Below are 19,727 nucleotides of genomic sequence, written 5' to 3' on the forward strand. Positions count from 1 at the left end.
CTGAAATGAAAATATCATATCAAAAGTCAAAAATATCACCCATATCGATATATCGATATAATATCAACAATGAAGTTCGGAGCTGCAAAAATATTCGCTTCGTTGTAAAAAGTTGTGTTTGATTGCATTTAACAATGGTTTCGCGTTTCGATCAACAAAAGACCAAGCACCAGCTCTTCCATGTGTCCCTCAGCCTGGCCACCATATTGATATGCATGACATACATGCAGTACCGCCGCAACTGGGCCTATCTCGGCAACTTCTGGGACTCACTGGTGGTTCCAATTGTCTTCATCGGCGAGCTGCTGAAAGTCGTGCTGGCCCGTTTCTATGGGCGCATTGAGGATGGTGTTCTGACGGTCAAGCAGCGGCAAAAGAAGGCGGCATATTTCACGGCACGCGAGCTCGCGGGAGGATTCACGCTGCAGTTCCTGTGCACGCTGCTGTATGCCTTCATCTGCATCATTTTGGGTGCACCGGTACTGGGCAACTACGAGGAGACCTTTGTCCTTTCCCTGCTGATGACACTGCTGACGGTGTCGCCCACGGTGTTCCTCTTGGGCGGCGGCGGTGCCCTGCAAGTGTGCTTCTGCGAGAAACCGGACTTTGTGACCAAGTGCGAGGACACGGCCCTGAATCTGTTCAAGTACAATGCCCTGGGTGGCATCCTGGGGGCTTGGGCTGGCAGTGTGGTGGCCCCCCTGGACTGGGGACGCGACTGGCAGGTATATCCGATACCAAACATCATCGGAGCTCTGCTGGGCAGCGCCATGGGCAATATATATGCCTGTACGCATGTCCTTTATGCCACGGCCCGCGTGTACATGACCAAAAAACGTGCTTAAAAACAATAACAATAAATGCTATTAATCCTGCCACCAGATTATTACGTTGCGCTGCCACAACTCCGACATCCACAACCACACACTGATCTGATTCCGATACACGTCATCATCTCTCTCTAGTCAGCAGCTTAAGAACTACCAAAAAGCAATTAACATACTTTAATGTTACATGTTTAAGCATTTTATTAGAGTGTAATATGAATGAATTCTTTTTTAAATCAATCAACTAATAAACTAACAAATCATTAATTTAATCACAAGCGACAAAGACACAAAGGTTCCCTTCCGTTCCCGCCCATCGATCGAACGAACCCCATCTAAAACGTTCCGATTTTGATTTTAAGGACTACAAAATGAATGGAAAATGCTTTCGGTTTAAAGCCTCAGTAACCTCCTTCAACAAATAAACAAAAAATTGAAGACAAAACTGTTTCTCGTAAGAGCACGATCATCATAGACGATCCGACACAAAACATTTAACAAATCGTGAGTTAGAAACTAGACAAAATTGTAGGACAAATCTTAACCCTTGGCAGCCAGCACAAAGCTCTCGTCCTCCAGCAGGCAACGTTGGCCCACATAGTTCTCATTGGGCTCCCAATAGTCCTCGTCTTCATCATCGGCCAGCGGCTCGCTGGCCTTCTCATTGCTGGGCGCCACCTCAGGCAGCTGAAACTCTCGATGTTTGTTGGGGGCATTGTCCGAGGACAGGCGCCTGCGAAGCATTGCCTCGGCCGCCGTGGCTGGACAGTGGCTTGTCTCGTAGAGTTTGTACAGCTTGACGAAATGCAAGCCACTGGCAAGCCGTGGTCCGCCCTCCTTGGGCACTATGGCACTCCAGCTGAGGGCCAGCGTGGCGTGGGGCACATAGCCCGCAATGCTGGCGTTGAACTCCTCTGTGCTGATGCTGGTATTGAAGAACACGGTCTCCTCGTTGGTGAGGAAGCTGTGCGGATCGTCCAGCGACGGCATGTGCTGCTCCACCTGCTGGGCATGCTGCGCAGGCATAATCTTCAAATGGGAGAGCCGGGTCTGCAGCAGAGTTTTAATCGTGGGAATGTCGTTAAAGTGTTCCATCCGGGCCTTCTCCTGCAGGCGGAACTGCAAGCTGCAGAATTTGGAAGACCTGAGGCACTGTCCACCCGCCTGTCCCGCACTGACTCCCATACTGTCCATAACTGCAATACAAAGAAGTCAACCATCAGGAAGGTGTCATTGTTAAGCCCCTTCGCCCACTTACTGTACAACTTCTCTGGATTCAGATCGTATTCCTTGGAGTACAAGGACAACGTGTTGACGTACACTTCGGTCGCCTGAGCTGCGTGCTGATTCCGCAGGTTCAGCTCCAGACCCAGTTCGTTGGTCACTGCGTTGCTCACGAAGCACGTGGAGTCCGCTTGCAGGCAGCTCTCCACCTGCAGGTGCCAGATGTGACGAACCAGCCGATACTTGATGGGGGAATTGGCACCCACTGGCAATGAATAGTAGAAGAGCAAGCGCAGCGTGAAGGGTCCATCCTGGTGGGGTGCCTGCAGCCACATGGAAATGGTATGGCCCTGCTGTGCCTCCAGGGCCGCCTGGCCAGGACGTTGAAGCAGCCGGAATACACGCTGCCCGCGGATTTCCTTGTCCCTGACGAGCTTATCATTGGACAGATCACGTAAAGCTGTACAGAAAACAGTACTCATTAATCGTAAATATACAAAAAACGGCATTCGATTCCATTCAATTTACGTACAGCTCTTCATGGCCAGCGGCATTTGGTGGTGCTGCTCTGACTGCAGTGACAAGCAGCGCGGCGTGTCACAGCCCAGATAAATCTCCTCAATGGGGGCTATGCCCAGATTGCGTAGAGTAATGGAAACGGGGAGAATCTCACCAGCCAACAGCTGGGTGGGCACCGGACTGAAGCTAACACTCATGGCGGGCAATTGGGGTACCAATTTGAGGCTCAACCGGTTGTCCAGAACGGTCTGCGAGGATTGCTTGGCCGTGGCAGGCCGGATCATTTGCGTCTCAAACTGCAAGGAGCCGAGCAAACTGGCCGTGGGATCCGCCGTGGCTGCCACACGGCACACAACGCCCAGAATGAGGAGGCGTCCGGTAAGCTTCGGCGTTAGCTTGAAGTAAACGGTTTTCTCGGCCTGTTCGGCCAGCTCAAACGATGCCACGCAGCTGGTCTTGATGGCCACTTGCACGGCTGCTTTGCTGGCGCTGTCTGCGGACTCCTCGTAAATGCAGGCGTTCGAAAGCACTTCCTCGTTGTCCAGGGTGAGTTTCCAGAGCAGATCGATCTCGGAGAGCGCTATGCTGCAGCGAACACTGTTCGAAAGGGTAACAGCCAGCACAATGGGCTCCCCCTGCACAGCCACGGGCGTCTCCAGGGCCGGCTGCTGCTTGGTATACAAATATCTCGAGGGCTTAAACACGAACGGCTTATTGGAGGCAGCCGTGATAACCAGCATCTCCTCAATCTTGTTCCAAATAGACTCATCTGCCGTCAAATTGGAATTGATGTCGATGTTGGTGGCTGGCAGCTGCGGCGCCTGAGCTGAGGGCGATTGAACCAGGGTCAAGACGCGCACCGAAGATTGCACCAACTGGGGCAAGGCATGCGGCAGTAGTCCCACCTCTGGACTACGTTTGAGTAGCTCCTGAAATACACAAATTGTCACTTAATCGGATCGGGATGATCGCTGCTGATTCCCACTCACATTCTGCGTCTGGATGTACTCCTTCAGGAAGCTGCTCTGCTGCGCGGCACTCTGCAGGCTGCCAGGACGCAGGAGGTGGGCAAAGGAACGACTGGCCTCATCCAGCTGCTTCAGCATATAGGCCTGTTTGGCCACCGTATACTGTATATGATCCTCGGCCAGGCTCCACTCACGCTTCTGGAACACCTGGTAGGCCTGGCGGTAGCAGCGATACGCGTGCTTTCGCTGTCCGGCACGAGAGTAGCGATTCCCAGCCAGGACAATGTGAAAGGCATACTTCCTGTGCATGGCCGGTTGGGTCACCAGAAAGCAGTAGGCCGCCTGCTCAAGCAGCAGGGCGGAACGAAGGTCCGACTCCTCGCTGGTCATGCGTATCAATTGCTTGGCCACGTCGCTATACAGACGCGCTGTCTTCAGGCACTCCATGCTGAGCAGCGTTGCCCGTGTGGCAAATGCCTGCAATCTGCAATCGAAAATCATATCAGAAATTGGTTTGATTTCGAAGGGAACACGAAAACCCACTTGCACACGGTCAGATAGCAGACAATGGCATCCTCCATGTAGTCGTAGGTTTTGCGGTGCGCTGTGCCCAGCATGAAGGCGGAAAGGGCAGCCATTTCGAGGGCACCCGCATAGTATTGCCAGGCCGAGTCCGCATTGAAGTCCCTCTTGGCCTGGTGGTAGGCCTGAAAGGCCAGATTATAGTGTCCAAACATAAAATAGAGATCGCCCAGCTTTCTCGTTTGCAGCTCCGCGGATTCGTTTGTGTAGATGACTGCGTTTTGATTGTTTGCTCCTGCTCCCGGCTTGCTGGTGACGAACCAACGCTTCGTGGCACTCAGCAGGGACTTGCTCACTCCCTTCTTGTTGGTCACACCCTCGCTGAGAGTGGCCACCAGGTGCTCGATGTAGGGTATCAGGGCACGCACCGCATAGTCCTGCACAAAGTGTCGCACGTTGTCAACGTCCCGCGTGGTGAGACAGCCGCCGTGCGGTGCATCCGCCTCCAGATCGCTGGCCCACACATTGGGATTGATGGTCTGGGAGGCAATGCTCTCGCTGCTAATGCTGAACTTGGAGTTGATGGCCTCGGTGGCGCTCTCCTGCATCGGACTCAGGGGATGCAGCATGGTCAAGTCGCTCTCCTGGGCATTGACGCCCTCCAGCAGCTGGGACATCTGCATGGAGGGCATGCTGATGACCGACACCGCCTCCTGAGGGGATTTCGGGGCACTCAGGTCAGTGGAGGTCAACGTGGCATCGCTCTTTGGCTGCCTCTTGATGTAGGACGCCCAGTAGTCCTGCACCTCTGCAGCAGCCTGGCCATCCAGTGAGTTTATGGACACTAGGAAGCACTTGCTGTCGCCAAAGGTTGACTTGAGCAGCTCAAATCCCTGCTGGGCCTTGGACAGATCCCCCTGGCTGGCCTCGTGCAGCACCACATAGCTGTTGAGTACTTCGTTGGGCTGGAACCACTTGGGCAGCTTCTGGGGCTGCATTTGCTGGACCCGCTGGGTCAGCTTGTGCGCAGTCTCTACAATCTGGGGATCGGCACTGGACAGCACCAGCAGACAGCTGAGCAGGTGGCGGGTGAACTCATGCTCCGCTGGGAATTGCACAGTCAAGAACGTCTCGCGCCATTGTTCAAACCAAGGCTCCGACGTCGGCAACTCGAGGTCAATGTCCGCTGGGGGAGTAAGAGTGGAGGAGGGTGAGTAAGTGTCGAAGCCTTTTTTGTGTGTTGTCACTGCGTCCTCACCTATTGTAGCAACCTTGGTCTTGTCATTGTGGGCATTGGTAACCGATTCGTTGAGCATTCGGCGGGCCAAGACTGTTTGCGGCGGCCGCCAGTCCACATCGCAAAAGTTGAGCCGCAGTCCCCGCACAGAGACGCTCGTCCCAGAGACATCGCGAAAGTGTGCTGCGATACAGGAACGAGGGCAAAGATATTTATCCAAAATTTCATATTGTTTACAACCACACCCCCCTCCCCAACGCAAATCCTCTTACCATCGTTGGGCAGTTTGGCGAAGGGCTGGAGGAGGTCCACAAAGGAAAGATTGTTGCGATGGCAGATGTCATCTGCCAGACTGCTGCTCAGCACGCCGATGAGCGGTGAGAAGATGTTTTTGATTATGTCGCGTGCATTGTAATTCTGGCCCGTCAAATGCAGCATTATTTATTTTATTGTCACTATTTTGCTCCAAATTGCCCCCAATCGCACCTTTGGAGCGTTTTATTTCGATATATCGAACCAGCTGATCTAAATCCGGAACCAGTCGACTCTAAGCATAGAACGGCCACACTGAAGCGCGGGAAAGGCTGTCAGCTGTCACAATTCCGCAGAATTTTACACATCCAAATTGTACACAAAAAGCAATATTCATAAGCTTAACAACGAAAAACTATTCACATTCAAATTCTTAACGTATTCGTCTAAGCACGCTTTATTACATACGTCGTGTGTCGCCAGCTATTTCATCAGCGCACGCCATCCAAAAGAAACCCACCGCTTGCTTCATCTGAAAAAAAGTCAGAAAGTCTCGCAAAGTCCCCCAAAGAAAGAAAAGAGTCCCGAAAGTACAGTCATGGCCAAGGTGCACATCACGAATGTTGTGGTGCTGGACAACCCCAGCAGCTTCTTCAATCCCTTCCAGTTCGAGCTGACATTCGAGTGCATCGAGGAACTGAAAGAGGATCTTGAATGGAAAATGATTTACGTGGGCTCGGCCGAGTCCGAGGAGCATGACCAGGTACTGGACACCATCTACGTTGGCCCCGTGCCCGAGGGTCGCCACATATTCGTCTTCCAGGCCGATCCGCCAGATGTTAGCAAAATTCCGGAACAGGATGCCGTAGGCGTCACTATTGTGCTGTTAACGTGCTCGTATCGCGGGCAGGAGTTTGTGCGCGTCGGTTACTACGTGAACAACGACTATGGGGAACAGGAGATGCGAGAGAATCCGCCAACCAAGCCACTGTTCGACAAGCTAACGCGCAACATACTCGCCAGCAAGCCGCGCGTCACCCGATTCAAGATCAACTGGGACTACGGCCACACCAATGGCAATGGCAATGGAGTGCCAGAGAACAACGGGCATAGCTATGATATGATGATCGACGGTCCATCCACATCGCAGGCGGCCCAGACCTCTGCTCAGCAGCAGCAGCAGCAGGATGATGACAATAGCCTGGCCATGCCCATGGAGAACGGCATTAAGGCCCTCAACGAGAACTCAAATTCACTGGCAATGGAATGTTGAGAGGAGAGATTCTTTCTGGCAGTCCAACTGCAACACACACAAACACACTCTTGAGTGGGCGCAGACTTGAAGGAAACTCCCCCCGCGCGACCTCGACCCCTTAATTAAGCAAATGATTAAATATATATGTATACATTAAATTTACTTACCTTATCTAAATTGTGACTTTTTTTGTTGTGTAAAGAACTAGCAACCGTTTGTTTCTCTGTCACGTCTCGTTGTTCGATATAGCATTCGATTTCCATTATTTTCCTTGAGAAAGCGAAAAAAGTATGTCAAAATCCAAAGTGAATCTGAAGGGGCTTCCCTACTCCTGCTCCTACGCCACTCCCGGCGCCAGTCGGCTGCGGGCGATCTGGAGCAAGAAGCAGGCGAACAGCATAAGGTGAGATGCACAACACCAGGGCCACTCGTGGCGCCCCCCAATGATACCCCGTTCCCTTTCAGCTATTTCAACAGGTACGCACATCCGCTCTGCCCCAATCATTATGCCGCCAATCCACTGGACAAGCCCTATTATAACGAGTATTTGTGGAAGTCATGCAAGAAGCGCAGGTGCAGTGCGTTGCGCAGCAAGAACCGCGTGGATGTGGAGGCCGATTCCATAGGCGTTGCCGTGGGCATGGTCTGCTCCGAGTCGCAGATTGCAGGACCCCGGAGCTTAAAGGACAGCCAGCACGACGAGATCAATTCGTGCAACTTTGCCACGTACCTGAAGGCCTTCGCCCTGGTGTACGTTCTGCCGGAAGTGGAGTGGACGGCGGATAAGATTGACATGCTGCTGCAGGAGGGCGTTGATCTGTTAGAGGCCAGCTCCGAGGGGAGTGAGGCGACTGCCGAGCGGAAGGAGGACTGCATGAACCCGCCACTTCTCCGGCCGCAGATCTACACGGATGCCGAGAATCGCATCAAGCGCAATTTCAGCCTGGAGGGTCACACTTTTACCCTGGCCCTAGAGTCGCGCTATCTGGGCGATCCGAATCAGCCCATGGAAACGCAGCTGCCCCACACTATCGAGAACCTGCGCGGCGTGCTGCAAACCTTCTTCCGCACTAGCCACTACTGCCTGCTGCTGACAAAGATGGGTCACCTGCTCATCTGGAAGCGGCGCAACGTGTTCTTCGTGCTGGATGTGCAGGGCAGACGCAAGAACGATCTGGTCAGCGACAAGGCGAAAGGCGTGGCCATGCTCGTCTGCCTGCACACCATCGACAATGTTTACTATCTGGTTAGCCAGCTCAGCGGCATCTCGCCAGAGGATGAGTTCACGCTGCGGGAGCTCGTGGTTGTCCGCCTGGTGACGCCCGACGGCACCCTCTATCTGAGGGACACTGTCCAGCGGGACATGGAGTTTGAGGTGATCAACAGCAACTACGCCTATCTGAAGGGGAATCTCCACTTGTCCCTCAACACGGCCGATCCTCTCCGCAGTCGCAGCAGCATAATGGTGGCGGTGGGCGCCATTATGGCCTCCAAAATCGACCATCCGGCCACCTGGAACCACACCATGTTCGATCGCCTCATCTGCTACGGCGTCGAGCTCTGTCGTAGCTGCTGGGGCGACCGTCTAGAGGAGCAGCGGCCCATCAACTTGGACGAGTTTCCCACCCAGCTGCGTCTGGGCCAGTTTGTGGTGGAGCTGGAGCTGCTGCCCAATGTCCGGGCGGGCAACTGGCGGAGCGTGCTGCGAGTCGCGGGCACAGAATTTGACCATCACGTTCGCGAGACCCTGAAGGAGTTCGGCAATGCCATCTTTCAGATCAACAGCCAAATGTACGCCGTGTGGACCAAAGGCGACTTCTACTACCTGCTCGATGCGTACCGCCACACGATTGCCGACACGGCCGTGGAGAAGGACAAGGGAGCCTGGTCCACGGTGCGCATGTTCCGCGATCCCCTCACCATGATCAGTGTGTTCCACCAGCTGCTGAAGGAGTCCAACCGGCCGTCGCCCTACCACCTTCATGCGGTGCGCATCAAGAACCTGGCCGAATGCCCCAAGGGCTATGCCCTGGCCCCCCTGCCCGATGACGACGACACGGAGGTGCAGTCTATTAACGAGACGATCCTGTTTAACCAGCTCGCCACCAGCTCCGGTCACGTGCTGGCCGCGTTGAGTGACTACGAGGAGGACCTCTGCAGCCACACCGAGGACAACAGCGACATCGAGAACTTCGAGCTGCTGGACAACATCGACGACGATGAACCAGATCTCGACTGCGCTGAAGAGTGCGAAGATGAAGGGAGCGAAGGTGACGAGGATACGCAGGTCCGTGACGTAGGCCACAAGAAAAAGCCCAAGAAGGACCAAAATGAGCTCAAAATCTCAAAATCAGTATCATTCATCGCAGTCCCGAAAAGCCAGCAGAAGGGGGGAGACCGGGAGAACTCGCGTCTAGTTTCTGGACAAACTCCGACCTTCTCTGCACCGAAGGCCAAGCCAGCCAGTGATGCGAAGGACCAGCGCCTATCTTCAGGAGAATCCCCGCACTTCTTGGCACCCAAGGAAAAGCCATGTAGCTGTCAGACTGACGTGCGGTCTGCACCTCCTGAAAGGACCGAGCACCACTCCGAACTGCCAGCAGTACAGTCCGTCACTGCTTCAGGAAGACCTCAGAGCTCTTCCAAGCTAACCAGCACAAAAAGGGATATAATGAAGCCTTCTGCGGGACCATCAAAAGATTTGGCGTCGTCCCTGGAGGAAATCAGGGCAACCCGTAAAGGCATAGTGAAGAACTCGGAGTTCGACTCCGAGCTTTATGGAAAGATGTCGTGTCCCAATCAACCCCTCAAGGTGGCCCGGTTCCAGGCCAAGACGTTTAAGCAGAAGACTTGCCAGCAATCCTGCTGGTGCATCGGCGGGAAAGGGAAGAGCCAGGAACCACCTGAAGTGAACAGCAAGCAAGCGCTTCAGGCGACAAGGTTTCCCGGCTTCTGTCGGGAGGCCCATATGCTGGCTGTGGCCGGGTCGGAGAGCGGCACTGTGGAGAGCCTCAAGCGTCTGCTCATCTCCTCCTTCCAGGCGGCCAATCGGGTGCTCACCATGACGCCCTGGGGCAACTATGTGGTCTTCAGAGTGCACACCAGCTCCGAGTCAGGATCGAGATTTTATGTCTTCGACGGCTGCACCTGCAACATTGATCGCTTCCGCCACTTGGATCTGTCGCGTGGCACGGCCGGACTGCTGCCATTTGGCAAATTGTCGCAAGTCGTTTGCCACATGATCGACTCGCGGGAGGTCAAGGCTTTGGATGCGCTGAGCACTCGTCTGGAGGCACCCTGCAGGAGATTCGAGCATCTGTTGGCCCGCAATGCGTAGGACTCCTGCCAGCTGATAATTCAGTTTATAAATTATTTACAGCGTAATACAAATTTCAAGTGTTTTTAGATATCTGCCAGGTGCCCAACCAACGACAGGCAGTCAGTTTTTCAAGCAAAAATTCAAAAAAAGACTGCCGGAGAATCCAAAAATAAAATACACGGCAGAGCGGTTGTCGGGAGCAATTGGTAGCCCATTATCTGTCAAATCTATTAAGAAACGATTCGCTTTTACTGTAGAGTCTTCTGTTGTAGCGTTTCTTATTTGTTTTCCATTTATTATTATTGCTAATTCGTATGAGTCGTTAAATTTAAACTTAATATTGAGTACATTTACATAATGCAGAGAAATGTCGCCCCGGGTGGGTCGACGACGCATCTTACGATAGCTAAACATCCAACTAGTGTATAAATATATATATGTAGAATATATATAATATATATATTAAGTGTATATAGTATTATTTTTAAATTTGTAATTCGTTTTGCAGCTGATGAACGCTTTCCAGAAAACAGAACAGTCCAGAACAGAGCACGAGACCAAGTTTTAATCAATGGTTTTCCCATTTTCTGGAAAGCATTCATTGGCCGCGTCATAGCCGCGGTCAGATTTTTACCAGGATTTTCTTTCAATATTCTTAGATTGTATTTTATTTTTCCCTTATTCTGTTGCTTTTATATTTTGCATTTTAAGGCACTGAAGCTTTGAATTTTGTGCATATCGAAAGAAAGATTTTCTTTTGGATAACTCCTCGCTACCACCATCCAAAAGCGCGACTAAAAAATTATACAAATCGCTTCGAAAAAAACATGCTTCTTTCGAGAGTTCTTTAGCAAATTTCGTTTATATAAAAAATATCCCTGACTATTTTCGTCTTCATAATTCCCTTGCCCTTCTATCCATCTGTTTCCTATATAAGTAATTTTTTGCCTGAGGCCGATTCAATTATTTTGTTGCTTTGTAGGTTTTGTTGTTGGGTTTCGTTTTGTGGTTCAAGCTCTTGGGATCGAGAAAAAAAACTATGCTACGCCTAGGCCCTAGGATCTAAAATACATATACAATTAGGTAATTTTTTAAATATATTACAAAGGCAGCTCTCTCAAAGGTCAAATATCAACTAGGACTAATGCATAAAAAAAAATCATATATTCAGCAACATAGGAAATGCATGCGATACGAATACGACACGAAGAAAAGATTGCCCCTGACCCCGTATAAATTTTCTGTTTGGTTTCGAGTGTGGGACGTGCATTCCGAAGCGATCAACGCACGGACGGACACAACATACACATACAAATAAATTATAGAGAGAGAGATAGATGATAGATAGATAGACAGATCTGGACGTGAACATAGATAATACCATTAAAAGTGGGGGGCGATTTCCCGGTTGAGTATATATATAGTAGAGATAGTTGTTGTACAGCGACCGTGTACAACTGGTTATGTTTAGGAGCTTTCTCGCTTAGGCTAGGACATATCGTACTAGGTTAGACCATGTTGACGGCGCCATCAGCCTCGAATGTGGGTATGGATATAATGTCGCTGCTGCGCACCGCCCCCATGGGTAGTGTGGAACCCTTGGCTTTGGCTTTGGCCTGATCCAAATCCAGATCCACTTCATCATCGTCGTCGCTGGAGCTGCTCGAATCGTTGTCGCCTTCCTCGGGCTCGCTGCAGCTGTTTGTGGAGGTGGATGTGTTTTGGGTTTGCTTCATGGCCGACGCTATATCCGTATTGCTCTCCAGCGTCGAGTGCTGGCTGGACGGCGAGTGACTGTACTCGGAGGTATTCTCCTCCTCGTCGGAGACAATGACCACATTGCGTTTGTGGTGTATGGCAATCTTCTGGGACATCGGTGCCTTGTAGCTGCGCCGCGGACGCATGCCTCGAGCAATGGGCAGGCGACCAATGCTGAAATGAGAAATGTCACAGATGAAATCTTGGATCTTGGATTGCGTTGTGTATGTCCCACTCACCTTCGTCTCCGCAAGGCGTACTTGCAGTCCGTGGTCTCGCCCTCCTCATCCGACCAGCTATCCTGAGCATTGGCCTCCCCGCCATTGGCATTGCCCCCGATCGAGGAGGGGCCGTTGGGCCCATTGGGATTGTCTCCCTGCGGCTGCTTCCTTCGCTTGCTCTGCGTGCTGCTGCACCGACTCAGGCACGGACTGTTGCCAGCTTCCCTGTGATCTTCCAGCGGCGAGCCTACTCCTCCTCCGTTCCCGTTCTCAGTGTTTGAGTTCGTGGTGGACTGAATGGAGAGGCGGTTCTCGTTGATGAACTCGATGACTTTGCGACCCAATCGATCGAGATTCTCATTGTCGCTGCAACAGTCGGTGATGTCCAGGCGCTCGTTGCTGTTCATCACATCGTCGTTCATCAGCTGGTCCGGACTAGAGCAGGCATCCTGGTACGTCAGCTCGCTGGTACTCAACGAATTGCCATTCGACGGACTAGTGGGATTCACGGAGCCTACTCTGCAGGCCTGGGCCTGCGCCTGAGCCTTGGCCATTTTCTGGACTCGTTGCAATTGAAGCGGCAGCTGGCGATGGTTCGGGGGTGGCACATCAATCGGCTGAGTGCGGGGCAGATCGGCGCTGGGACTTATGTCCGTTTCACTGACATCCATGGCGTCGGTCTGTGTATGTTGCTCCACCAGCTGTACCTTTCGATTCTCCGGCTCGCTCTGGTAGCGACGATCGCGCGTCGGGCTGTACTTGGGTGGCGCTCCTAGCGAGCCAGAGCCATTGCGTCGATGGCCGCGCTTCTTGTTCTTGTTTGCCATGCTACTGCCTCCGCATCCGCCACCGCCAGACATGATGTTGCCCAAATACGACTTTGGCTGGCAGTTTCCGTCCAGCTGGGCATACAGCACGCACTTTACAGGGGACTACGGTCAAAAAAATTGTATTATTACCATTACTAACGAACAAAATATGGATTGCTCACCTCCGGCGTGGTCTCTGGATCTGGTGTGGTGGAAGTCTGCTGCTGGATGGCGGCCGGCGGACCGTTCAGTCGTCGGCGGTAGTGTTGCATCTTTTTGAGTGTATTGCCAAATCGTCGCGTCGGCTTATAGCCGTTTCCAGGCAGCTTCCGTTCACGCCTGAAAAGTGAATTCAAAAGTCAACAAAAGGGGTTCGGATCTGTCTTTGGAGAGCAGAAGATAGCACTTACTCGGCAATTTCCTTCTCCTTCTCCTGCAGCTGGGACATGCATTCGCTGAGCTCAACGAACAGCTGGTTCGTCTTCTGCAGCTTGTCCTCGTAAACCATGCGTATGTCCTGGGCGTGTCGCCACTCGGCTGTGCGCCGCTTGATCAGATCCTGCTCGTACTTGTGTATGCTGGTGCCGTTCTGGGTGATCTCCTTCAGGTGGGAGCGCACCTCCTCCTTCCACGACTTTTGCGTCTCAAAGTACTGCTTCTCCGTCTTGCGAAGCAACTCCGGTCCGGCAATGTCCAGGTGCGACAGAATCTGCCGGAATGAGGGACGATTCCTGGGCTTGCTCTTCCAACAGAGCTTCACCAGCAGCTTAAAGCCCTCCGGACAGGTGCTGGGTACGAGAAGCTTGAGCGAATTGTTGCCCACACCCCAGATGATGGCCGAGGAGTCGACATCCTTGTAGGGTATCTCGCAGGTAAGCATTTCCCAGAGCACAACGCCGTACGACCAAATGTCCACCTTCTCCGAGCAGGGCTCATTCCGTATCACCTCGGGAGCCATCCAGGCCACGGTGCCCGCGAAGCTCATCTTGGTGCTAATCTCGTTCCACTCGCGACTCGTCCCAAAGTCGCTAATCTTGACCACCTCATTTGTACTAATCAGTATGCTGAAAGGATTATCCCCCACAGAACAGGATACGTTAAATCCGAATCTATATGGAGGAAATCTACTGCTGGATTGGGTGCACTCACTTGGGACTCTTCAGATCTCTGTGTATGATCTTGTGGGAATGCAGATACTGCATTCCCTGGGCAATTTGCTTGGCCCACGAGACCAAGCGGGACGGCAACATAACCTGCTCCTCCTTGAGTATATTTTGCAGCGGTCCGTACGGACAGAACTCCATGATGATGCAGAATACCGGCGACTGAGTGCATACTCCTCTGCAAGATGGATCGATCGTTTAGATGGAATTACACTCGTAAAGCTTACACTGCTGCCAGCAAACTCACTTGAACTTGATGATGTTCTCATGGTCCAGCTTCCGCAGATGCTTGATGTCCGTTTCCTTCAGCTCCTTCACCTTCTTCACGGCCACAATCTCGTTTTTCAGCTTGCCACTGAATACGGCGCCTTGGGCCCCACTGCCCAGCCACTCGAGATCCGTGATGGACTCGAAGGGTATTTCCCAGTCTTCGCTCCGCTGACTCTTCACCTCGATCACGCCGCTCTTGCCAATGAACGAGAGCACAGGCTTCATGCAACCCAGCAGCCCATACATCCATCCTATGGGCTTGTCCGGATGCCCGAACGCTGCCGCCGCCCCGCCAACGTTGTGGGGCCAGCGCTGTTGACAGGTGTTCTCTGCACTGCTGTCCGTGATCTCCCCGTAGTTGGTGTGATGCTGCAGATGCGGCGGAGAGTCGAGATCGGGTGACTTGAAGGGTAGATCTGTGGCCGCCAGTCCTAGGTGTCCGAACTCATCCTGCAGACAGGCCATGCTGCAGAAACCAAAGGAAACAAAATACCATTAAGATTGGTAAGTAAACATGTTAAAGAATCACTATTTCCCTACTACCTGCAATTCTCGCTATTTACTTATCGATATTTCAGTGTTATGTTTTCAAATGCGATAAAGAACCTTGTGCCAACGCCAACCCACCCGATCTACAACCCCTGTACTATCTACCAATTTCTATAAATAAATGTGATTCCCCGCCCTAACTATTTACCTCCTACAAACAAATAACAATGGGGATGGTGTTCCCTTCCATTCTAATGATCTGATCCAATATTATCCGTCGTATCTTCGATTTCCATAAAAAGCGAACGTTGCTAAGCGAAAATACTAATACTAATACATACATATGTATATACATACATATATCCATTGCGTGATAATCAAACTGTTGTTTCGGGTTTTGTTTTTATGTTTACACACGTCGCAATAATTTTTTGTACCCTTGCAGTGGGTACTTTTTATTGCGTCAGCCGAAGAAGCAGGATGTCCGACTTTATATAGCTGATAATCGGACATTTGATCACTATACGATATATGTATGCCATATGCCATATGCCATATGAACGACAAAATATATCACAATTGGTTTATGGTTGTTATAAATCTGACGATCTCCAAGGGTATTCAAAGCTTCGGCATTCGAAAATCTATTGTTCCACTCTGTTGTTTTCGTGTGGCCGACACAGTGAACGTGCAGAAAAAAGAGCGAATAATTGATAAAAAGCCGTGCAAATAAATATTAGTGAAGCGATCGCCCCACCCACCCCTCGCCTTTATTTCAGTTCTGGAAACTGGAAACACGCATACACGCAAAAGCCTTCCTGTTGCCGTGCTTGGAATTCGTATTTGCTTTGTGGTGCGATAAGATAAGCAAACACAGGAGGAGTAGACTCTGGGGGGCAGAACGGGCAGCAGAGAGTAGCGACAGCAGCCGCAGGTGGAAAAACATTTATCGCAACAACAACCACCGAACGACCGACGCGTAGAAAGTCTCTCACGGGACCGACCAACAGGCAAATCACCAGTTACCCACACACCCAATCAAAGAATCTACCGTTCTTTGCAGATTTATTTGGTGGCTGACCATACCTATAGTCATCTCACTCTCGCAAGCGCCCAGAGGGCAGCCGCACGCCTAACAAGTGTCAAAAACCTTTTATACGAGCATTGTGTTTATTTATGAATTTGTGAAAAGTATTAATTAAGCCTCGAAAGTATATACATAAGCCGCCAAGCCGCACAGCACGTTTTGACCTTTGCCTGTGACGCGTCGTAGTTCATAGAACGCGGAAATTTGGCGGCATGCTGCGTTCCTCTTACCCGCGTCATTCGTTTCGTGTTTTTTTTTGCACAGGTCAGCGAGAGTGCAACGCACATAACGGTAAATGGTTTGGCTGGCTGCAGTGTGGTGTGACTCAGTTTAATGTGGTTTACCTCTTTTCGTTTGTAATAATCTTGTCCGGCGGCTCGTTGTGGCCAAAGAGTGATATATAATAGACCATGGTGAATGTGCTTTGCTTTCCCTTTCCCTCTCTTCCTCACTTAATTTCAATTTCCACGGCCAATTGTGTTTGTTTTTGTAATTAGTTGTCGCGCACTAAGAATTTCATTCATTCATACACAACGGCGACGACGTCGACGGCGCTGCATTAATGCAAATTTTTACGCTTGCTTTTCGCTGGCAGCAGTTTTTTTTACGCACAGCAGCGGCAGCGTTCGGGGCGGCGTTACAGTAACTCTTGATCGTTTCGTTCGTGCCAAGCACAAGCAGCCACCGCACAACGTGTGTGTGTTGCTGGCCGAGTTGCTGCTATTTTTTGTCGCCAAAAAAAATGAAATGACGTCAAGGTAAGTTGGTAAGATTTTGTTGTTGGGTGTCTGTGTTAATTACAAGAGCAAGAGCAGAGCGCTAGCCACTTTCGCAGGCTATGTGTTGTAGTGCACGCGGATTGTTTAAGAAACTGTAATAATTTCACGTAATTTCAAAATACTGCGTCACAACAACCACAAAAAAAAGGAGACGACACAATAGACTGTCAACTGATTTGGCGATAAGCAGCACACACACGCTCACGCACACGAACGAGCACACATTAAGGCAGGCTCACGATTTTTGCGACAACCGTCAGAAACGATTGATTTTTGCCAACTAAATGGTGAGCGGTAGCGTTGGAGCATGGCCCCAAAGCTCCCTATTATCAGCGTAGCTTTCGGATGTTGTGCTCTCTGGGCTCGAACAACTCTCTTTCTCCCTCGCGGTCGGTCTGTCTCTCATCTTTTGTTATCACGGCCTTTTGTTGTTGTCAAAGTGACCAAATTCGCTAATACCTGCAGTCGGCTGCAGTCTGTGCGGCCCCTTTTCTATGCCGATGTGCTCTCTGGTCACACTCGAAACCAGTTTTTGTAGCAGGGCGACATGATCCACACAGGCAGGTGTTTGCATGTGTGTATCTATGTGATGCTTTGTGTAACAAGGAAGTTTTAGTCGCGCGTCGGCAAAGATCGGTTTTCTCTCTTTGAGTACGTTTGCTTTTTATCATTTCACCACAATTTATTAATAGCACGTGTTTGTTGAAAGCCATTACTATTCCTTTATTTTGGGTGCTATTTTTGCATAGATTTCCATCTGAAATCATTGAACCCAGCCTATTCTACGGAAAACAAGGAAGCTATCCCCCTAATTTGGTATCTAGACAGCTGATTAATATCTAATTGAGTTTTTTTATACCCTTTCAGGTGGGTATCCTGATGTGTCGTGTGAATAGTTAAGTGTATTTGCCATTTTTTATATATAATAGTATAGCTCAATAAGATTAAATGGAAACAATCGATTCGCAAGGGTATCTAAAGCTTCGGCCCCCGAACTTAGTATTTTTCTTATTTGATATTGAAATAAATCAATTAAAATGTTTTTGGGAAACTGATCGAGCGACCTGTTGAATATTTCCGAGCCCGCTTTCGGAATCTACCCAAAGCGCGCTAGAGTTTTTTTTTCTCAGTGTACGTACGCTGAAGGTCGATTACCTCGCACTTGAGCACGATCTGACGGAATTTTCTTAAAAAATGATTTAAAATAAATGCAAGTATTTTCAGTTTTGTTTTTTTTTTTTTGTAAATCGTGCGAAACTTACCTTCTCCGCAGGTTATCCGTTTGATCCAGCGACAGGTTGGGACTACTGCCGTGGTGTCGCCTCCGGCCGTACAATTGCTGCCGGGAGGCGGTAGCGGCGGCGACACTGACCAAATCATCGCGACTCTTGCTCAGACTGTCGCTAAATGGTTGCATTGTCCGTGAGAGAGAGTTTTAGAGTGGTCTGCGGACTCCTTACGACATGCTTGGCTGTTTGGTGGGGGGGGGGGGGTTTATCTGCGGAAGGTCAAGTGATTTGGTATCAAAGGTTTCAGAACCTCGGTGAACTCCACACAAATTCGCGCGCTCGCGCATTAACCTGTAATCTTTTATCAATGAACAACGCCAAAGCACACAAAATCAATAAGAGACGACGTCAAACGGCAAAATGCGCAGGATGTGCTCTGCGTACGAGAGCGAGAGAGAGGGCGGGCGGTCAAAGTCGTTTGTTCCTTGTCGTCACGGGGAGAGCCCACGCAAATTCAAGTAAGCTTGTTGTAGTCTACTAAAAGATACCCCTATATAGATTTCATCTCATTTCTATCTACAAGAGTATTTGGTAGTATCTCACTCATCCCATTAGAATTAGTTACGCTATGTACTTTCATGTATTTTTATCTGTCCAAGGTAATCCTGAGCAAGACTCCATATCTATGATTTTGAATGCTTCCTTTTGCCTGTTACCCTTTGCACCCTTTGCACGGTACCTTGCAAGCCATAAAGTCAAAGCAGCAAAGAAAGCGTGAGATTTTGTTCGCATGAACAGCGATGAAGATGAAGAAGAAGAAGAAGGAAGAGTCGGCCACCTTTCAGTTCAATAATTACATTTGTCCATTTCACATTCCGCATAACGTCCAATTGTACATGTGTATACATACGGTATTTCTTTCACTTTCAAAGTGCAGTCTGAGCTATTTTTATGATGCCTTTAAAAGGAAAATTACAAAAAAGAACACACTTGCACATCCACCATCGAGTATTTCTGCATGCCTGTGTGTGCACATACATGCACATGTACGTATGCATGTACATATGTACATGTGTAAATCCACTTCTTCTGCTTTTTGCCTTTGCCGTGCTTTTGGTGCTGCTGGTTCTTGGTTTTGTGGGGGTTTTTTTTTTAACTTGGCTAAAGCTAGAACATAACAAAAAAAATGACATTTAGCCACACACACCAATACACTTTTTTCTCTATTTCTGTACTCCTCTCCGACTCTCTCACACACACACACACACACACACACACACACACACATGGCACACACCCACACGGACACACGTTGGAAACCTTACAGCGCAGCTTTGTGCTGTTGCTGCTTCCTCTTCTTCGTTGTGTTCCCTCTTTCAGAGAAAATCAATATACAATTTTTTATTTGCACATTTTCACAGTTTCGCACAAGTTTTCAAGCCATTTTCCCCATGGAAATTGTATTCTCCATTCATTTGCTTACATTTATTTGGTCTTTGTGGGTAATTTTAATTGATTTTTGCTTGAAATAAAAAAATTAAAGACTGGTTTCTGGGGGAGCCCAGTTGCGCTTTAGATAACGAAACGGAGAACGCGTTATTCCGACCCAACCGTCCGCACCAAAGGTAGATACAAATCAACTACAAAAAAAGTGGCCGAAGCTGGCTTTAGGCCGAAACCGAGACCGCCTCAGAGAGAGCACAGCGCACAGCACCACAAAATTGGTATGTACCGCCGTGAGCTAAGCCGATTTCCTCCCTCGAAACCAGTTTGGAGCGCAGGTTGCACTGCGCATGTGT

General features: G+C 50.1%; 5 protein-coding genes across 6 annotated transcripts; 3 read left to right on the forward strand and 2 right to left on the reverse strand.

Moving 5' to 3' along the window:
• Positions 1-46: 46 nt before the first annotated feature.
• On the forward strand, positions 47-1,099 carry LOC108151445 (glycosylphosphatidylinositol anchor biosynthesis protein 11). Its single transcript, XM_017280057.2, has one exon. The coding sequence runs from the start codon at positions 135-137 to the stop codon at positions 843-845; it is 711 nt and encodes a 236-aa protein (XP_017135546.1). The 5' UTR covers positions 47-134; the 3' UTR covers positions 846-1,099.
• On the reverse strand, positions 1,011-5,835 carry LOC108151442 (trafficking protein particle complex subunit 8). Its single transcript, XM_017280051.2, has 7 exons — positions 5,570-5,835; positions 5,319-5,480; positions 4,082-5,246; positions 3,560-4,022; positions 2,584-3,499; positions 2,086-2,511; positions 1,011-2,023 (listed from the first exon to the last, which is right to left on the reverse strand). Exons 1-7 carry the CDS (start codon positions 5,733-5,735, stop codon positions 1,368-1,370), a joined length of 3,954 nt encoding a protein of 1,317 aa, XP_017135540.1. The 5' UTR covers positions 5,736-5,835; the 3' UTR covers positions 1,011-1,367.
• A 41-nt stretch (positions 5,836-5,876) lies between these two features.
• On the forward strand, positions 5,877-6,981 carry LOC108151446 (histone chaperone asf1). The gene has a single exon (XM_017280058.2). The coding sequence runs from the start codon at positions 6,148-6,150 to the stop codon at positions 6,820-6,822; it is 675 nt and encodes a 224-aa protein (XP_017135547.1). The 5' UTR covers positions 5,877-6,147; the 3' UTR covers positions 6,823-6,981.
• Positions 6,982-6,997: 16 nt separating this feature from the next.
• LOC108151444 lies at positions 6,998-11,171 on the forward strand. The gene is made up of 2 exons (XM_017280056.2): positions 6,998-7,207; positions 7,270-11,171. The coding sequence occupies exons 1-2, from the start codon at positions 7,095-7,097 to the stop codon at positions 10,139-10,141; spliced, it is 2,985 nt and encodes a 994-aa protein (XP_017135545.1). The 5' UTR covers positions 6,998-7,094; the 3' UTR covers positions 10,142-11,171.
• LOC108151443 (mitogen-activated protein kinase kinase kinase 13-A) lies at positions 10,750-19,194 on the reverse strand. Of its 2 annotated transcripts, none has more exons than XM_017280053.2 (7): positions 17,962-19,194; positions 14,322-14,810; positions 14,061-14,252; positions 13,322-13,975; positions 13,094-13,250; positions 12,121-13,034; positions 10,750-12,055 (listed from the first exon to the last, which is right to left on the reverse strand). In XM_017280053.2, the coding sequence occupies exons 1-7, from the start codon at positions 18,114-18,116 to the stop codon at positions 11,632-11,634; spliced, it is 2,985 nt and encodes a 994-aa protein (XP_017135542.1). In that variant the 5' UTR covers positions 18,117-19,194; the 3' UTR covers positions 10,750-11,631. The 2 variants fall into 2 exon arrangements, with proteins under 2 accessions (XP_017135542.1, XP_017135544.1); XM_017280055.2 differs by lacking the exon at positions 17,962-19,194 and adding an exon at positions 16,265-16,978.
• Between the last annotated feature and the right edge of the window lie 533 nt (positions 19,195-19,727).

This window comes from Drosophila miranda, chromosome XR (genome assembly GCF_003369915.1).
Source record: "Drosophila miranda strain MSH22 chromosome XR, D.miranda_PacBio2.1, whole genome shotgun sequence".
NCBI lineage: Eukaryota > Metazoa > Arthropoda > Insecta > Diptera > Drosophilidae > Drosophila > Drosophila miranda.